This window comes from Meles meles, chromosome 5 (genome assembly GCF_922984935.1).
Source record: "Meles meles chromosome 5, mMelMel3.1 paternal haplotype, whole genome shotgun sequence".
NCBI lineage: Eukaryota > Metazoa > Chordata > Mammalia > Carnivora > Mustelidae > Meles > Meles meles.
The window spans coordinates 72,847,336-72,863,720 of NC_060070.1; the positions used below are offsets into that span (position 1 = coordinate 72,847,336).

The 16,385-nt window shown below is 38.2% G+C and overlaps 1 protein-coding gene across 2 annotated transcripts in view; it reads left to right on the forward strand.

The window, feature by feature from the left end:
• ARHGAP18 (Rho GTPase activating protein 18) overlaps positions 1–16,385 on the forward strand; it is a 128,142-nt gene that overhangs the window by 91,860 nt on the left and 19,897 nt on the right. For both annotated transcript variants that reach the window (XM_046004597.1, XM_046004598.1), the window contains exons 7-11: positions 1,431–1,522; positions 5,931–6,008; positions 9,131–9,290; positions 11,403–11,485; positions 16,118–16,324. In XM_046004597.1, the coding sequence (XP_045860553.1) occupies positions 1,431–1,522; positions 5,931–6,008; positions 9,131–9,290; positions 11,403–11,485; positions 16,118–16,324 (620 nt within the window). The remainder of the gene's footprint in view (positions 1–1,430; positions 1,523–5,930; positions 6,009–9,130; positions 9,291–11,402; positions 11,486–16,117; positions 16,325–16,385) is intronic.

The window sequence follows — 16,385 nt, forward strand, 5'->3', positions numbered from 1 at the left end:
TGCTCAGCTCCTCTTGAGTATTATAGCTTAAGGCATGGGATGGTGAATTTCTGAGTTAAATGGTGCTTCTGATTTTCCGCAAGGCCATTATGGATAATGAAAGACTTTAGATGTTTTTTCAGAAGCTTGTCACAAAGCCTTTTCCAAATATAAAATAGAAATATAATTTAAATAGCTGTGACTCAGTGCTTAGGACTGTTAAAATGGCTTAGAGAGGCTTTTTGTGTTTTAGAATTGCTTCCTAGCAGAGAGAGAAGTATTAAGCCATTCTCATTTAGAGTATAACTATTAACAGAATAGATTTTCTTTCCATTTCTTAAATATTTTTGTAGCTCCTCTGATATATTCATCTCATAAACTAGACTTGACATTTTTGAAGATTACATTTTTTTGGACAATTCTTTTTTTTTTTTTTAAAGATTTTATTTATTTATTTGATAGGCAGAGATTACAAGTAGGCAGAAAGGCAGGCAGAGAGAGAGAGGAGGAAGCAGGCTCCCTGCTGAGCAGAGAGCCCCACGCGGGGCTCGATCCCAGGACCCTGGGATCATGACCTGAGCTGAAGCCAGAGGCTTTAATCCACTGAGCCACCCAGGCACCCCTTTTTGGACAATTCTTAAGCTACAAATTATTAGGTTACTGGTACTCACTTGAATGGCATCTCTATTGAGTGTCAGTTTTCAAGGTCCTCATTCCACAATATAAAGCCCCGTTTCCTGTTCACAAATGATTTACATCTCTGCTGATGACGTGTGTTACACTTCTGTGCTAACTGTTCATTCAGTGATGGGAGTGAGGTAGGAGGTACTAAGCAGAAGCTATGCTCACACAGACTGAAGGCATATGATTTTAATTTAGAAAAATTTTAAGTTATTACCTTTCAGTTCTTCTGGAGTTATTCCCAAATATATGAAAGTGCAAATCACAATTTAAGAACTACCAAGTGTCTGTAGTTTCTAAAGAAAAACTCTTGTAAAACAAGATCATGAGGTTGACTGATTTGTCGAAGAGCTAACATTTCTGTTTTGCTGTATTGTAGAATGTTAAATGTCAGTTACATATAAAAGAGATGAGTAATATTTGCTTTAGCCAAAACGTTTAATTTGTTACCTTTAGTAAGTTCTTTGTATATTTCACATACTCCCATGGCATTATTTTTCTTACATGGCAGTATAACTTCCCTAATTATTTTGGTGATTTGTTGCAATCATTTACTTAGCTGTCTTTCATTGCTAGATTGCTATATAAGACAGGATCAAGATTTCCTATGGTGATATGGACCTAATGGCTAGACAATGTCATTCACTTAGTAGGTGCTCAATAAATAGTTATTTGTTTGAATGACAGTATCAGAAATCCGATGTCTTAATATTTTTGCATTAATATTTTATAGATGGATCGAAGTTAAGAAGTTTTCTTTTTTGTTGCAGATTCCGGCCTTTTTTGTATTCCATTGACAGTGTTGTTAGAACAAGATCAGAGGAAAGTACCAGGAACTCGAATACCCTTGATATTTCAAAAAGTAAGTAGACCTAAATCGGTCAGCACAGAGAGAACATACTTGAACTAATAGAAGTTTTTTCTTTTTTGGCATTCATAATATTATAATATAGTTTTCCAATTGATGTGCTCTTCTATTTTGTACTTTGATTTTCTATTCAGGAAACAAATTTGTTTCAAGGGCTCATAATTTTTATTTTATGGTGATGTTTTCTGTGTTATTACTATAACTGTGATTACCTGGCATCATTTTCCTGTCTTATATTAGCTAGCTTTGTATAATTGAGATTTCAGTTCTATAATACACGGGAGCGGGAACTGCTTATAAATTTCTAGGGAATTGAATCCTCATGAATATTTCATGCCTGCGTGTGTTTCCCAAGCTTTCCTATTTACAGTGAGGATGTCCAATTTAATTTACCAATGCCTACTTCCAAAGTAGGCAAAGAAACCATAAAGTAGAATTAGAAAGTGATTGCTAAACTATCAAGTCACTGGTGTCATCAACACTCAGTTATTCATAAGGGGATTATCTACAGCAATATAAAAATTTCAGTCTAATCTCTGAGCCATCCTTGTTCAGAAACACAGATGACACATGACGAAAGCCAGGAATGCGCAGTGAGGAAGGTAGGTCAGATCAGTTATGGACTACCCGAGCTATAGATTTTTTTGCAGCAGCCCCAACACATCACACTTTCTGGAAGCTCTGGGGATAGTAAGAGTGGTAGTGGGAACTTTCCCATCAACTGGCCCAAAAAACTCATTCAATACAAAGCCCAAGTTCCTTGGGACTGATTCTTCCACTATTCCAAACCAACGCTCAGCTGTCTTATCTATTAACCTCGGGTCCCATTATTTCTCATGATCACCGTCGCTTCCAAACATGTATCTCATTGTTTCTCCTGATGAACTTCATTCTGTGGAGTTTGTTCTTCTCACCAGCTTCTGCTGGCCACTGCCTATAAAACTTGTGTCTGTATGGATAGTTGTCAGCCGTGCCTGTGATGAGCTGGGAAGTGCTGACAAATGTGGGTCAGATATTTGTATTAATTTAAGTAAATTAAGTAAAATGTAAACGTAATTTACTTAAATCAAGTAAATTTAAGTAAATTAAGTAAAATGTACACCACCACAGATGACTGTGCAAGGCAAGGATCTCACCAGCATCTTTTCCAAGTGGGTAAGGATTCTCCGAAGAAACGGAATCAGTATGGGGTGTGTGTGTGTGTGTGTGTGTGTGTGTGTACGCGCGCGCGCGCACACACGCTCACACATGTTCATAGAAAGAGACTCATTCTAAAGAATTGGCTTGTGTGATTGTGGGGGCTGGCAAGCCTGAAATAGAGCAGTCCAGAGGCTGGAAACTTGGGCAAGAGTTGATATTGCAGTATTGAGTCCAAAATCTGTAGGTTGGAAACTCCTGTGGGTTTTCCGTGTTGCAATCTTGAAGCAGAATTGCCACTTTTTTGGGAAACTTCAGTCTTTGCTGCTAAGGCCGCCAGCCCACTGGATGAAACCCGCCCACGTCATGTAGAGTAATTTGCTTTACTCAAAATGTACTGATTTAAATGTTAATTACCTCTAAAAAAAAAAAAAATACCTTCACAGCAACATCTAGACTGGCGTTTGACCAAAAACCAATGATGTGTCATGCTTGACTTTATCAAATTCACCACCACATCAGTGAAGGGTACGTTTTGGTCTCCACAAAAATTCAGAAATGTCTCCTGGTCAGGCTGAGGGCTGCCTGCAGTCCCATGTCATTTTCTCTTGAAATTGTTGTATTTATGTAGTTATTTTACCTTTCTGGTCTCTTCAATATTCAGAAGACTTGGGCTTCCAACTAGTTTGAAGTTGTTTGGTAATAGCCTTAAAGGCTCTTTTGTTCACACAAAAAATAAAAGAGGGTATAAAGAGTTTACTATCAGATAACACTCATCTATATGCATCCCCTCTGAATGATAAGCAAACACAGGACAGGGATCTAGCATTGGAAAATACTTTTTCCATGGAGCAACTCTCACCTCAATTAGGTATTTCTCAGTTTTGTACAAAACAAAGAATTGGAAATCGCTCATTTGCAAAAAGGTTTATCACCAGTTTTTAGAGGATTATACTTTCTCCTTTATTAAGAATTATACCCAAAAAAGAGCTTTAGCAAAGCTTATCTGAGATCTGTGAATTGTATCTGTTGTTTTCTTGTTTGTTTTGTTTTTGCTCAGAGGCACATTGTTTAAACCATATTCTTAGAAAACGTCAGGAAAATAAAGTACTTTTAATTTTTATCTACAGAAAAATTCTGACAAATTAGCAAATTCTATTCTCACTGTCAGACTAATCAGCCAAATCAAAGATACTTTGTGTCAGAAACTTCTGACTTCATTTTCAGTTCATAAATTCGTATAAGCATATAATCCCTCTTAGGAGATGCTGTGAACATTACTGATAAATTATGCAATGTCTCTTGTAAGATAAATTACTAAAAAGGAGCATGATTAAAATATATAGAACAATATAGTTATTTTCCATTTTTAAGTCTTGAAAATAAAAGAGCTATAAAGTATTTCTTATTTATATTTTAATAATGAAATATAATGTGGTGGCCAAAAATGTTATTTTTAAAGTGAGAAATATGAAAAACCACATGACATTCTTTCAGGCATTATATATACATTTCTCTATTGAATTTTAGTATTCCGCGTTCGAGAGGAATAAAAAGAACTTCAGTATAAAATTCAGATCATACTCTCATTCAGTTGTTTAGAAATCTCCATTTTTCCTGTGTATTTGATGAAAATGAAAGGCATGTACTATTGCTAAAAACTAATTTGCTCTAGCAGCCAGCGTAGAATTTTATTTTTTGCTAATGGAACGTTTTAAACATTTTATAAAGTGAAATAAAAATGAAAATTGCTCAAACATTGAATAAATTTTGCATGGTATTATTTGTTAAGTTTAGTTTTAAACCCTTTATTGAGTAATGCCCATCTAATCTAAAATAACTCTTGTAAGGTTTTTAGCTGTGGGTTCATTATCTAGTGTAACTTGAAAAATGTAGTCTTGGAAAACATTCCACTTGAATTTTTAAAAATCATGCACTGCTTTGACTGGTCAGAGATGGTTCTCACTTTATCTAATAATAAATCCTCAGGAGAATTTTGAGACTACTCTTCGCTTTATTCTTACCTGACTCCCTGAAGATCCGAGCATTCTTTGGCCTTAATCCAGGGATAGGAGAGATGAGGTCATTAAAGAAAAATTGCCTCTCTTCCAGTGTCTACATGCTACAATATATCTGATTTCAGAACATCTAGACAAAGGTCAAAAGAACTCATTTTATGATACCTTGCTTTGCTCCTAATAGACACTTTTATAAGCAAGGAAGAAACAGCTTTATGTAGTTTATAGAGCCTTGGTAAATCATTAAAGGAGGTTTCCCTGAAAAAAACTAAAATAAAATTTTACATCCTTTGGCATTCTGGAAGATTTTATGTCTTAGGGTGTGCAGAGAGATTATAGTAAGTTTGGGGATGAGTGAAGAGTAGGTCTGTCTTTTAAAAAGTAGAAGGCTATGGTGAATGGGGGTGGGTGGTAGGAAGGAAAACCTATGCGATGCTAGTAATTGCCTTATATTTAGCCTGAGGACAAAGAAATTGATTTCCTTAAAATAGCAGAGTACCCCCTATAAAGCCTGTGTGCATTTCCCGGGGAATACATATTTCAATTGGAAGATGACTCTGCCAAGAAACTAACCACTTTTTTTTAATCATCATCCTAGCTTCCAACAGTATGTCTTTGTAATTTCTTTATTTGCCTATTTTTGTGGGTTTCTGCATTATTAAAAAAAAATCTTTGTTAGTTTAGTGGAGTTCTAGAGATAGATCTGTGTATATTCATTGGGTATCAGGTATGATTTAGAAGCCCTCAACAAGAACTATTTTTTGTCTTGGTTTACCACTAAAAGCTGCAAAGCTTAAAAATGAATATTTACAAACAGGTTTTTTTTTTTTCTCCATAAACAAGTCTTTGAAACAAACTAAAAATGAGATGTAAATCTGCAAATAATGGAATTTAATAAGATTAATTTGATTGCAGATTTCTGGAAAAGCAGAAGACATGGATGGTCTTAGTTGCTTTTAAGCAGTGAACAACTTCAGTCTCCATTTATTTGGAGTACAGCAGCTGTTGTGTGAAATGATTACACTTCTGTAACAAAGGAGAATAAGACCCCACTTCTTCTCAATTAGAAGTAAAGTTTTGAGACTTTCTGGTTGAAAGGATAGTGCTAGTGCAGTAGCATTCAAAACTTCGTGAAAACCCGCTTACCCATCATTGTAATCATTTATCTCTATGTGAAGCAGATGTTCAATTTGGAATTGTACCTGTTAGGAATCCCCAAGTCAGAATGTTCTTCTGTTTATACACAGCTGATTTCCCGAATCGAAGAGGGAGGTTTGGAAACCGAAGGCCTCTTGAGAATACCTGGAGCCGCCAGTAGAATCAAGGTAATCTCTTGGTTCAATTACACTTTTGCATTTTAAAAGCCCCCCCCCCCCCCCCCCCCCCCCCCCCCCCCCGCCCTTTAGTCAAGTAGATACAAGATAAAACCTGAAGCTTCAGTTTATATTTAGTTTTTCTGGAGTCTTTGCTGATGGTTGTAAGTTTTCATTTTTCTTCAAAATCACCATATTAGCTGTAATATTATTATGATGTTCGGGAAGCAAATGATTTAAATCTCTCTGCTGTGCAGAGGTAAAATAGGAACAAAAGTCAACAAGCAAAAGCCAAGAGCAGTTCCATCCTTCTGGTGAAAAGAGAACACGATGAGTCAAAATATTCATAGGGGACTGGTGATAGATTTAGTCAGTGTGATTAATAGCAATTGAATTAAAAAAAAATGTGGATGAGAAACTCCACCAGGTGATCAGAAGAGGAGGATGTCACTGTCGTCTCCATACACCAGTCTATGGGAACTGAGGAAATGAGACTTTCCCTCAATTCCTTTCCCGATTTTCACAGTTCCTGTCACACCCACTGCAGGGTAGCCAGAGTCTGGCTTGTGAAAGAGGCAAGGCGATGCCCAGACTTACCGTTCTCCCTCCCGCTGCCACCTTTTCTGGCAAGCTGGCATTTTGTTCCCACTGTCTTGGGATGCTGGTATCTTCCTCCTTTCTCCCTGGCGCCCATCTCCTGCTCTGGGGAATAAAGCATCCAGTAAATGCACGGCAAAGGTAGAATTACCCCTACAGAGGATGCATAATACATAAGCGTCCCAGGGGATTTGCATTTTACAGGGGCCTCATGCTTGGAGCTGTAGCTCTATCTGGAGAAAGCTTTGGTTAGCTGCCATTAACAGCGTCCGGAGCCTCTAAATTCAGCTTCTGAGCCTCTAAACTCAACTGAGGTGGTGCAAATGATTGCCCTCGTCCAACTTATTGTCTTCTTGAATTTGCAAATCCACTTGAAAATAGGACAGGGCAAATAGATTTTTTCTGTTCATTTCCTTAAGACCTATTCTGTATGACATTTTTAGAGCTGGATCAGAGAGAACAGACTGTTGGTGGGTGCACACGCTCCGGGCTTGTGACTGTGGCCGTGGGGCTGCCAGGATTGGAATTACTATTGAGACCTTGCACGGTTTATAGCACCTGCTTATTTTGATGAGTTTTGATGAGTTTCCTCGATGCAGAATGCTAGTTCCCGCCTACTAGGCTCTCACTGCATGGAGCGACTGCTCACAGAGTTCATTCAGCTTGTGTTCCCTGGGTTTGGTGTCCAGTTCACAGAGGTCCCTGAAACCCTTTTGGGGCCCGTGTGAGTTTGGTAAGCTGCCATTGTCTCACTCCACTTGTTAACATTTAGGGAGATTTCACCAACAGTCAAACACAGGCATTGTGTGGGATTCTGAGGTAAGTCCTGTTGAGAGGCGCTTTCGAGAACGAATCCCTCAGAAGCTGGTCACGTGACTTTGTAGTACCCACATGGGCAAGAATACCCCTTCTCAGTCCACTGGTCACAGCACTGATTAGCAGACTGTAAGGGCCAACGTCTGAGAGTCATAAACACGTTTACTTGAGTACACAGTGGTGAACAGAAAGCATATTTTAGGGGCTCGTGGGTGGCTCAGTGGGTTAAAGCCTCTGCCTTCAGCTCAGGTTATGATCCCAGGGTCCTGGGATTAAGCCCTACATCAGGCTCTCTGCTTGGCCAGGAGCCTGCTTCCCTCTCACTCTGTCTGCCTCTCTGCTTACTTGTGATCTCTGTCTGTCAAATGAAATAAAGTCTTAAAAAAAAAAAAAAAAAGAAAGCATATTTTACACTTTTGACTGGATAGCTGGCAGAATCTTGAGTTCAACTAAATGTAATTTCTAAGAAGGTCAATTAAGTGGATTCTGTTGGCTCAACTCTTCAACCTGGCCTGTTGTCACATCCCAAATTATGCAGCAGCTGGTCCATTATACATAATTTAAAGATAATATGCAAAATTTTTGGTTGTCTTTCTCCTCTGCCCCACCAAATTTTTTATACTCTTCTCTCTCCTTCCCCCCTCTCCCTTTCCTTTTTTTTTCCTCTCTCCCCCTTCCCTTCCTTTTCCCCCCTGCCTCCCTCTCTCCCTTTTTCCCTCTACCTCTCCTGTCTCCTCTTTCTCCCTCTTCCCATTCCTCCTTCTCCTTCCCTTCCTCCCCTCTCCCTTCTTTCATTCCCCTCCCTTTACCTCTCTTTCCCCCACCCCCCCCCCATTTCTAGAGTCACCTTTATGTTCACCAATTACAGAAATAACTGGAGGAGGGGGATGGAGTTGTGTAGGGAAGCGAAAGTGTAATAAATTCATCTCACGAGAAAAACAAAGCACAGTCTTTGGGAGAATAGTTCAACATAAGGAAGTAACAGAAACTTGAAAGGATTTCTCACCTAATAGGGTTGATGCCACAGTGAAAAGGCCCCTGGAAAATAGTAATTGTGAAACTAAATTGATTACTAATAGTTTGTCTGGCAGATCTTGTAGAGTCCTTGAGGTAGACAAACTAGGTGTTTCTGATTCTGCATGGACTCACACTGTTCTCTGTGCCACTTAGGGCTTGGGCCCCCAAGACAGGTGTATTGATGTATTTTCAGGCCTCATTTGCTTTAGAATTTGGTTTTCCATTTCCCAGAGGGGACTAATCAAGAGGCAGCCTCCTCATTTAGGCCCAGAGATTGATTATGTATTTTGTTATGTCATGTACTTCTAAATAATTTCTAACAGACTTTTTAAAAGATGATTTTTAGAATCAAAGGAAAATTTACAGCATCTGAAGTAAAGCCCCCACACAGAATGATGATTTTCACCAATCTTTTCCTGATTAAACCTTGACCGCTTAAGGTCTGTTGCAGATGCAGGAAAATGTATGCAGTTTTTGAATTCTGCGGCCTTGGCTATCGTTTGTCACGGAAAAAGTGTACTTGGCCGAGTAGTATTTTTCTGAGTGACAGAGAAGTGTTGGCCTTTAGTACTTTCGGATTCTTTTCTAAAGAGTAGAATCTCTTGGAAAGTGGGAAGTGTATCACACTCTCAGCAGGGAAAAAAAAATGCACTTACTGGTAGCTTTTCTTTCTTGCCTTTTTTTTTTTTTCTTCTGCCTTTCAGAATCTTTGCCAAGAACTGGAAGCAAAGTTTTATGAAGGGACATTTAATTGGGAAAGTGTCAAACAGCACGATGCCGCCAGCCTGCTGAAGCTCTTCATCCGGGAGCTGCCCCAGCCACTGCTCAGTGTAGAATATCTCAAAGCCTTTCAGGCCGTCCAGAGTAAGTACCCGCCTCTCTCTGAGGCAACCCATGTGCTGGTGCCATCCGTGTTAATTGTTTTAATGACACTTTGCCTCACAGAAAGTATCACTGGATATTCGGAGAGACGTATTGACTCTCTGTCAACGGCAGCTCCAATGCCGTACATTGTTGTCCTTTTCCTTTACAAATACACATCTCTGAGTAGACAGATGACAGGGTGTTCTCCTCCGGGACAGATTAATTGTGTGTGCATTGAGCCCTGCAATATACTTTCTTGTTAAAACCTGGAACTTCGCATTTCTTGTATAATAGAATGAGTCACGTAAGATGTGATACATTTTTCTTGCCAAGTGTTAAAAGCAACACTTACTGGAGAAGCTGTGGATTAACAGTTATCATAAACGCACAAGGAGATGAGCAGAGTCTGTGATTATTTCCTGAAAAATGAAGTTCTGAAATTGTCATGCAGAAACGTGGAACAAATTATTTGGCTGCCTCCTTGGAGGAAGGTTACAGACTTCTACCTTGCCATTTTGTGGTATTGCGCAAGCTCCAAATTAATGTATCAAATAGTTCTTGATTCTTTTCCAGTGAACACAGAGATCTTATAAGGTTTGGATACTGGTGTAATTATTCCTTTTAGTCCCAGAGGTCATCAAAAAAGGAAAAATGCCATCACTACATTCTAATGACCATATCTTTAACTTTCCAACTGGGACACCTTGAGGGGGAAAAGGTGCCACTATTGATGATTACGGTGAGTTACAGTGTCCGCCAGAACACTTCTGGGTCATTCCAAATTTTTTTACTGAGAGATGATTGACCTACAACATTCCGTACAACATAATGGTTCAATATTTTTATGTATTGTGAAGTGGTCATCACCGTAAGTCTGGTAACATCCATCACCACATATATTTACAGAATTTTTTTCTCTTATGATGAGAATTTTTAAGATCTACTCTCTTAGCAACTTTCAAATATGCAATATATTGTTGTCAACTGTAGTCGCCGTGCTGTACCTTATGTCCCCATGACTTAACTATTTTATAACTGGAAATTTGTACCTTTTGACACCCTTCACCTATTTTTCCCACACCCCTTCCAACCCTAGCTTCCACTAATTGTCCTGTATCTATAAGCTGATTTTTGTTGTTGTTGTTTTTCTACAATTCCACATATAAGTGAAATCATATATTTGTCTTGTTTTACTTAGTATAATGCTCTCAAGATCCATTCATGTTGTCGCAAATGGCAAGATTTCTATTTTTATGACTTAGTAATATTCCATTATTTCCAGCATATTCTGAGTAATACTCCATTGTTTATCTTAAAGCATGTAATATTAAGATGATTCTCATGTGTCTTCTCATATCATAACATTTCTTCAGAATTTCTAAGGAAGACATGACTAAAATCATCTTGTGTTTAAAATATTTGTAATGGCTAAGTTATGCTCTTTTGCATACATTCTTTGGATATGGATTCAAGGACAAATCCACTCCTTAGGAACAAAGTACCAGAATGATTCCAAATATCCATGAGTATTACTTCCATGGATCGAGGGTTACTGAAAGTGATAACTATCAATGATCATTGTGTACCTCTTTGGCTCAGTCATCACTGGTTGGTTTTCTAATTCATTCCATAGACATTTATCTACCACTTACTGCGTTCCAGGCTCCATTTTACTTCTTCCTGTTGGAATCAGTGGACTCTTAGCTTGTGATTTGTCCACTCACCAGTGAAGAAACAACCTTCACTGTTACAGAGGCACCCTTACACCATACCGTGGAAGGACTAACTTTCTGTGTCTCTTCATTGGGGAATAATTATCACGCAGAAGTTAAAATTATTTCCAAAGCACTGTTGTGTGTCTGCAAACATAAGGCCGCCCGTCATATGATCACAGTTGGAAGTGAGCATTCTGAGAGGAAGCTCTAACGCAGCAGCTGCTTCTCCTGATCTCTCTTAAATACACTCTCAAGAATGCTCGCTGCTCAGTTGTTGTGTCTTAAATTTCACAGGGATGTTTATGCCAAATACCTTTTTTCTTACAAAATGAAAAAAGGAAGTAAAAAAAAATGTTTGGTAAAGAAAAGAGTTCCGATTTATTTAATCTGTCTGCAGATCTTCCAACCAGGAAGCAACAACTACAGGCTTTGAACCTTCTTGTCATCCTCCTGCCTGATGCAAACAGAGACACACTTAAGGTCAGCGGATTCATTTACGTTAAATATCCCTCAGAACTTAGAAGAGTAATTTCTCATTATTTGTGGTAAAACAAGGTGATGTTTTCATGGAAATGTTCCTAGTTAAGTCTCTAAAGGAAAGACTGACTTTTAAAGATAAATGGTGGAAGTTTTTAACTCTTCAATAGTGTATGTACTAGACTAGTCATGTTAATAGTATTATCAGGTGTTTAATTTTTGCTGTAATGCCTCTACTGAAATCAATGAGTGAGGTTCATTTTTTTTTTTTTTTTTTTGATGGAAGTTTGGGTGCTTTTGGTTTCTCCTTTTTATTTTTCTATGTTTTCCAAATTTAATTTAATGAACATGTATTAAGTTGGAAGTGGATGTTTAAAAAGAAAGTTGTAAGGCTCATCAAGTAAAACCTACTTTGCCTAAAGATGTTACATTTGTAGTGCTAAGCAGTAGAGTTTGAAATAAGTCATAATGATGATTTTTGAAATGTTTTGGTTAGCCAAAAGATAGACTCAAACAAATTCTAGTACTTTCTCTATTGGCTTACCCTGAGTTTTTGATTTACATCAGCATTTCAAAGTGGTTTGGTCTATATGATTTAATACCATTTATTATAAGCATTGTTGGAGGTTTTTATAATAATCAGTAGATTGTTCCATATTGATTTATTTTCTTAACAGCAAAAGTTTACAGAGTAGTTGTAAAGGTTTCGTTATAAACTTACGAAAGAAAAAGGAAACTTCTAAAATATAATTTAGAAAGAGTAGTTACCTTAAGTTTTGTCATTGCCTCAAAAAATTGTTTTTATATAGCCAATGGCAGAACCCTTGCCCCTCTACCCTCTATATTTCTTTCTATTTAAAATGAAAAATCATGCCAAGAAATTTCATGTCAAGAAAACAAAGCCAGTTGTTAAATCTTGGAAGTTTTTCCTGTACCTCATTAAGACTCCTTGAACTGAAAACTAGGTGATAGTTCTTTTGTGCCCAAGGAATTGAATGTTAATACTGAACTTTTCTGGATGAAAGAATTTGTGAGGATTACTGGAGTAAAATCCCTGCATTTCTACAGGAGAACTTCCAAAGAGTTATTCCCTTTACTAAGTCAGGGGGAAAAAAAAGGTCTTGTGCTTCACTGATTGTTACATGCTGAAAAGGCTGTGCGTTGGGTGGAGGTGTTTTGAAGAGAGAGGCCAGCACCAGAAAGGGTTACATTTGAAAATTGTGTGACCAGAGTTGGCTGTGTAAGGGTAGATTGTGGCTGAAATAGGACAGCATGGGGACTGATTTCCAGTCTTCTTGTCAACGATGCCCTGACACAGAGCCCTGAAAGAGAAATTTAATCCATCTTTTTCTTATTCACATAGAGGTACCTGTCTGTGATGGCTCTGTGAATGACCAGCATAAGGCAGGCATTGAAAGACACATGATTTACTTAAAACATGTCTGCATTCAAATCAGTTCAAATATTTGTGAGAGGAAACAATTATTTGAATATGGTTTCTATTGGGGCAAGGCTGGTCTACAACTCAATTTTGGAATTTGCCTTCAGAGTCCACGGCACACTTTTTTGAAAATTCTGTTGAAAGAGATACTTTTTAAAATTTTAGAATAGTTGTAATTTTTTCATATAAGGTTACTAGGAGTACAATTGTATGCATCAAGAGGGAAATACTCTTTTAGAATAAAATATTGGAAAATGCAAAAAAATGTAAATTTAATAATTAAGCTTCATTTAAAAGCTTAATTAGCTAGCCTTGATGGATGTTTCAGACAAGAACTCTAATAATAGAAACATTGAAACAGGAATGCCATAGGTACAAGAAAATAAACCATTTACATTTAGTTCAAAGTGAAGGAAAACTCTGTCACAGGATAATTTCAGGAAGCTTAATGCAAACTTCTCCAATTTTTTAACGAGCCTAGTGCCACTCTTGCATTTGCTGTTTGGAGGAACGGGATCAGGTGTATAAACTTTGTAGACTACAGCACACTGAAGGGTTAGGAGGCACCATGTCCTACTTTAAGCCTAAAAAGACAGATGTCTAGACAAACTGCTTGGGGGGGATCTTTTTGACCTTGGATTATAATATATTTGGATCATGATTGTAACTACTTTTTACATGGAGGAACAATGAAGACCAGTATTAAGATATCAGCAGGAGATCTGCGTTAATATAATTATTGGTATTTGTTTGTTTGTTTGTTTGTTTATATTTTTCGGAAGATAGCTGTACACATTGTCTCGCTCAGTCTTGGCAGGCTGGAAGATTAGTATTCCTGTTTCATGAATAAGAAGAGTTTAAAGGACAGAGATGTCAGAAGTTTGCCCTAAGATCTCATCTAGCTAATTAATGACTGTGTTGGGAATCAAGCTGGTTTTCAGGGAATAGGTCCAGTGAGACTTACATAATAGCAGACTAGTGATACTTTTTTTTTTTAAGAGGTGGGGGAGGGAGAGAATCCTTTAAGAGGGAGAGAGAAAATCATAAACTAGGCTCCATGCCCCCTTGTGGAACCCAACGTGGGGCTCAATCTCATGACTTTGAGCTGAAGTCAGGTGTTGGATGCTTAACTGACTGAGCTACCCACGTGCCCGGACATTTTTTGAAAAAAGTCAATTCTTCTATTTCAGGTAAAGAGAAAATATATCTAAAGATGAAGTGCTTTCAGTAAGGGCCAGGTTAACATTTTTTTAAATTTCATAATCTACATACACAGAAATACATACATTCTAATATTCTGACGGTAATGGTTTAAATAATCTTACTGCATATATGCGCCACAATGAAGGTGGTTTATTACCTAATCTCTATAATTTATGCTTTGTAAAGAAAGAGATACACTGCTCCCTGAATAATTATTCTGGTCTCTGGAACAAAATTTAATTTTTTCCCCCAACCCTCAGCAATTAATCTTTTGTCCTCAGTTGAGAAGGTATTGTTACTATCTAACCTTATGCTTGGATTACAGTGTAACTTTCTGCGAGCTATACCAGATATTAGATACATAAATCTTATGGTTAGATATTGAGGTTGTGCTTTTAGTTTGTTTCAAATTTTTGAAGTCTATATAGCAACTAAACTTGATTTAAGATCCACCTGTTAACATAGGAATCCCCCCCCCCCCCCAAATCTTGGGAGAGATGAACAGCTTCTTTTTGTTTCTTTCTTTTTCCACTTCGGTATCATTTATTTGACCTCTTTCTGATTGGGATTTTAAGCTAAATATGAAAACATGATTCTTTTTGTAGTTTTTTAAAAGATTTTATTTATTTATTTGACAGAGATCACAAGTAGTCAGAGAGGCAGGCAGAGAGAGAGGGGAAAGCAGGCTCCCTCCTCAGGAGAGACCCTGATGCGGGACTCGATCCCAGGACCCTGAGATCATGGCCTGAGCTGAAGACAGAGGCTTAACCCACTGAGCCACCCAGGAGCCCCGATTCTTTTTGAAGTTAAGAGTTCAGAAGCAAAAGCCAGAGAGACCTTCTCCACCATTTGCCAGCTCTATGATCTCTGGCACATTACTTAAATTCTCTTACACCTTGTTTCCTCATCTGTAAAAGGGAGATAATTATAGCTTCTCTCTCCAGTAAGGATTAAGTGAGATGATGTCTATGATATGCTTAAAAGCAGGCCTCACCCACAGAGAACATCGAATACTTGTATTGTTGTTGTTACTGGTCTAGACCAAAATTAATTCAAGGAAGAAGGCAAAAGAAGAACTTAAAGCCCTACGTCCTGTCAGTGGGAGGGTGATCTAAGTTGCCTGTGGCTGTTACGGAGGGCAGGCTCAGAGGACCCAGGAGTGTTGGCAATAGAGGTGGGAGGTGGGTGGTATAAAAATGAGCATAAAACAGCCTGTTCTGATGAAAAGTTCCTTTTTATTTACACATTCAGTTTTTTTTTTTTTTAAGATTTTATTTATTTATTTATTTATTTGACAGAAATCACAGGAGAGGCAGGCAGAGAGAGAGGAAGGGAAGCAGGCTCTCCGTTGAGCAGAGAGCCGGATGTGGGACTCGATCCCAGGACCCTGAAATCATGACCTGAGCCGAAGGCAGCGGCTTAACCCACTGAGCCATCCAGGCGCCCCTACACATTCAGTTTTTAAAAAACTCTTCCTTGGTCTCTGTTCACCCCTTCATCCCTCCACATGACAGTCTCCATTCTTTTTAGATTTCTTGTCCTCTAGCTATTGAGTACCTTAAAGCAAATGAAACTGAGGTTAAATGAGCCTTTCTAAGGGGATTTTTTTAACCCCTAAAGATAAAAGCGAAGCACTTCCTGAAGCAAGTGAATATTTGTAGGATATTTGAAACTGCTTTTCAGTGCTCCATGGCTCCCGTAGGCTCTATGTCTGACGCTTCTCCATTCCACTCCCCACTGCCTAGTTCAGAAGGGTGTCCTGTCTGCCTCATTCCCCTGCGCCATAGCCCTTCACAGAACAAAGCACCACCTCAGGGTGCTAACCAAATGGAGAAGCTTTGATGCTGAGGCCCATTGAACGTATCTAGCCGACTGTGGTTATTATGCACAATTTACTTGTTTTTAACTAAGTAAAAAATCCCATAGACTACAGTGTTTCAATCTCTTATCTTCATGAAAACACAAATCTAGAAGAGTCATTTCTGTTTCAGGCCCTGCTTGAATTTCTCCAAAGAGTAATAGACAATAGAGAGAAAAATAAGATGACAACCATGAATGTAGCCATGGTCATGGCCCCGAATCTCTTCATGCGTCCCACACTGGGTTTGAAGTCCAACGAACAGCGAGAATTTGTCATGGCAGCTGGGACGGCTAATATCATGCACTTATTGATTAAGTGTCAACAAGTTCTGTGGACAGTAAGTATATATTTTTAAGTTCTGTTAATGAGCGGTGATATCTAGTTTCTAAAGTCATTTT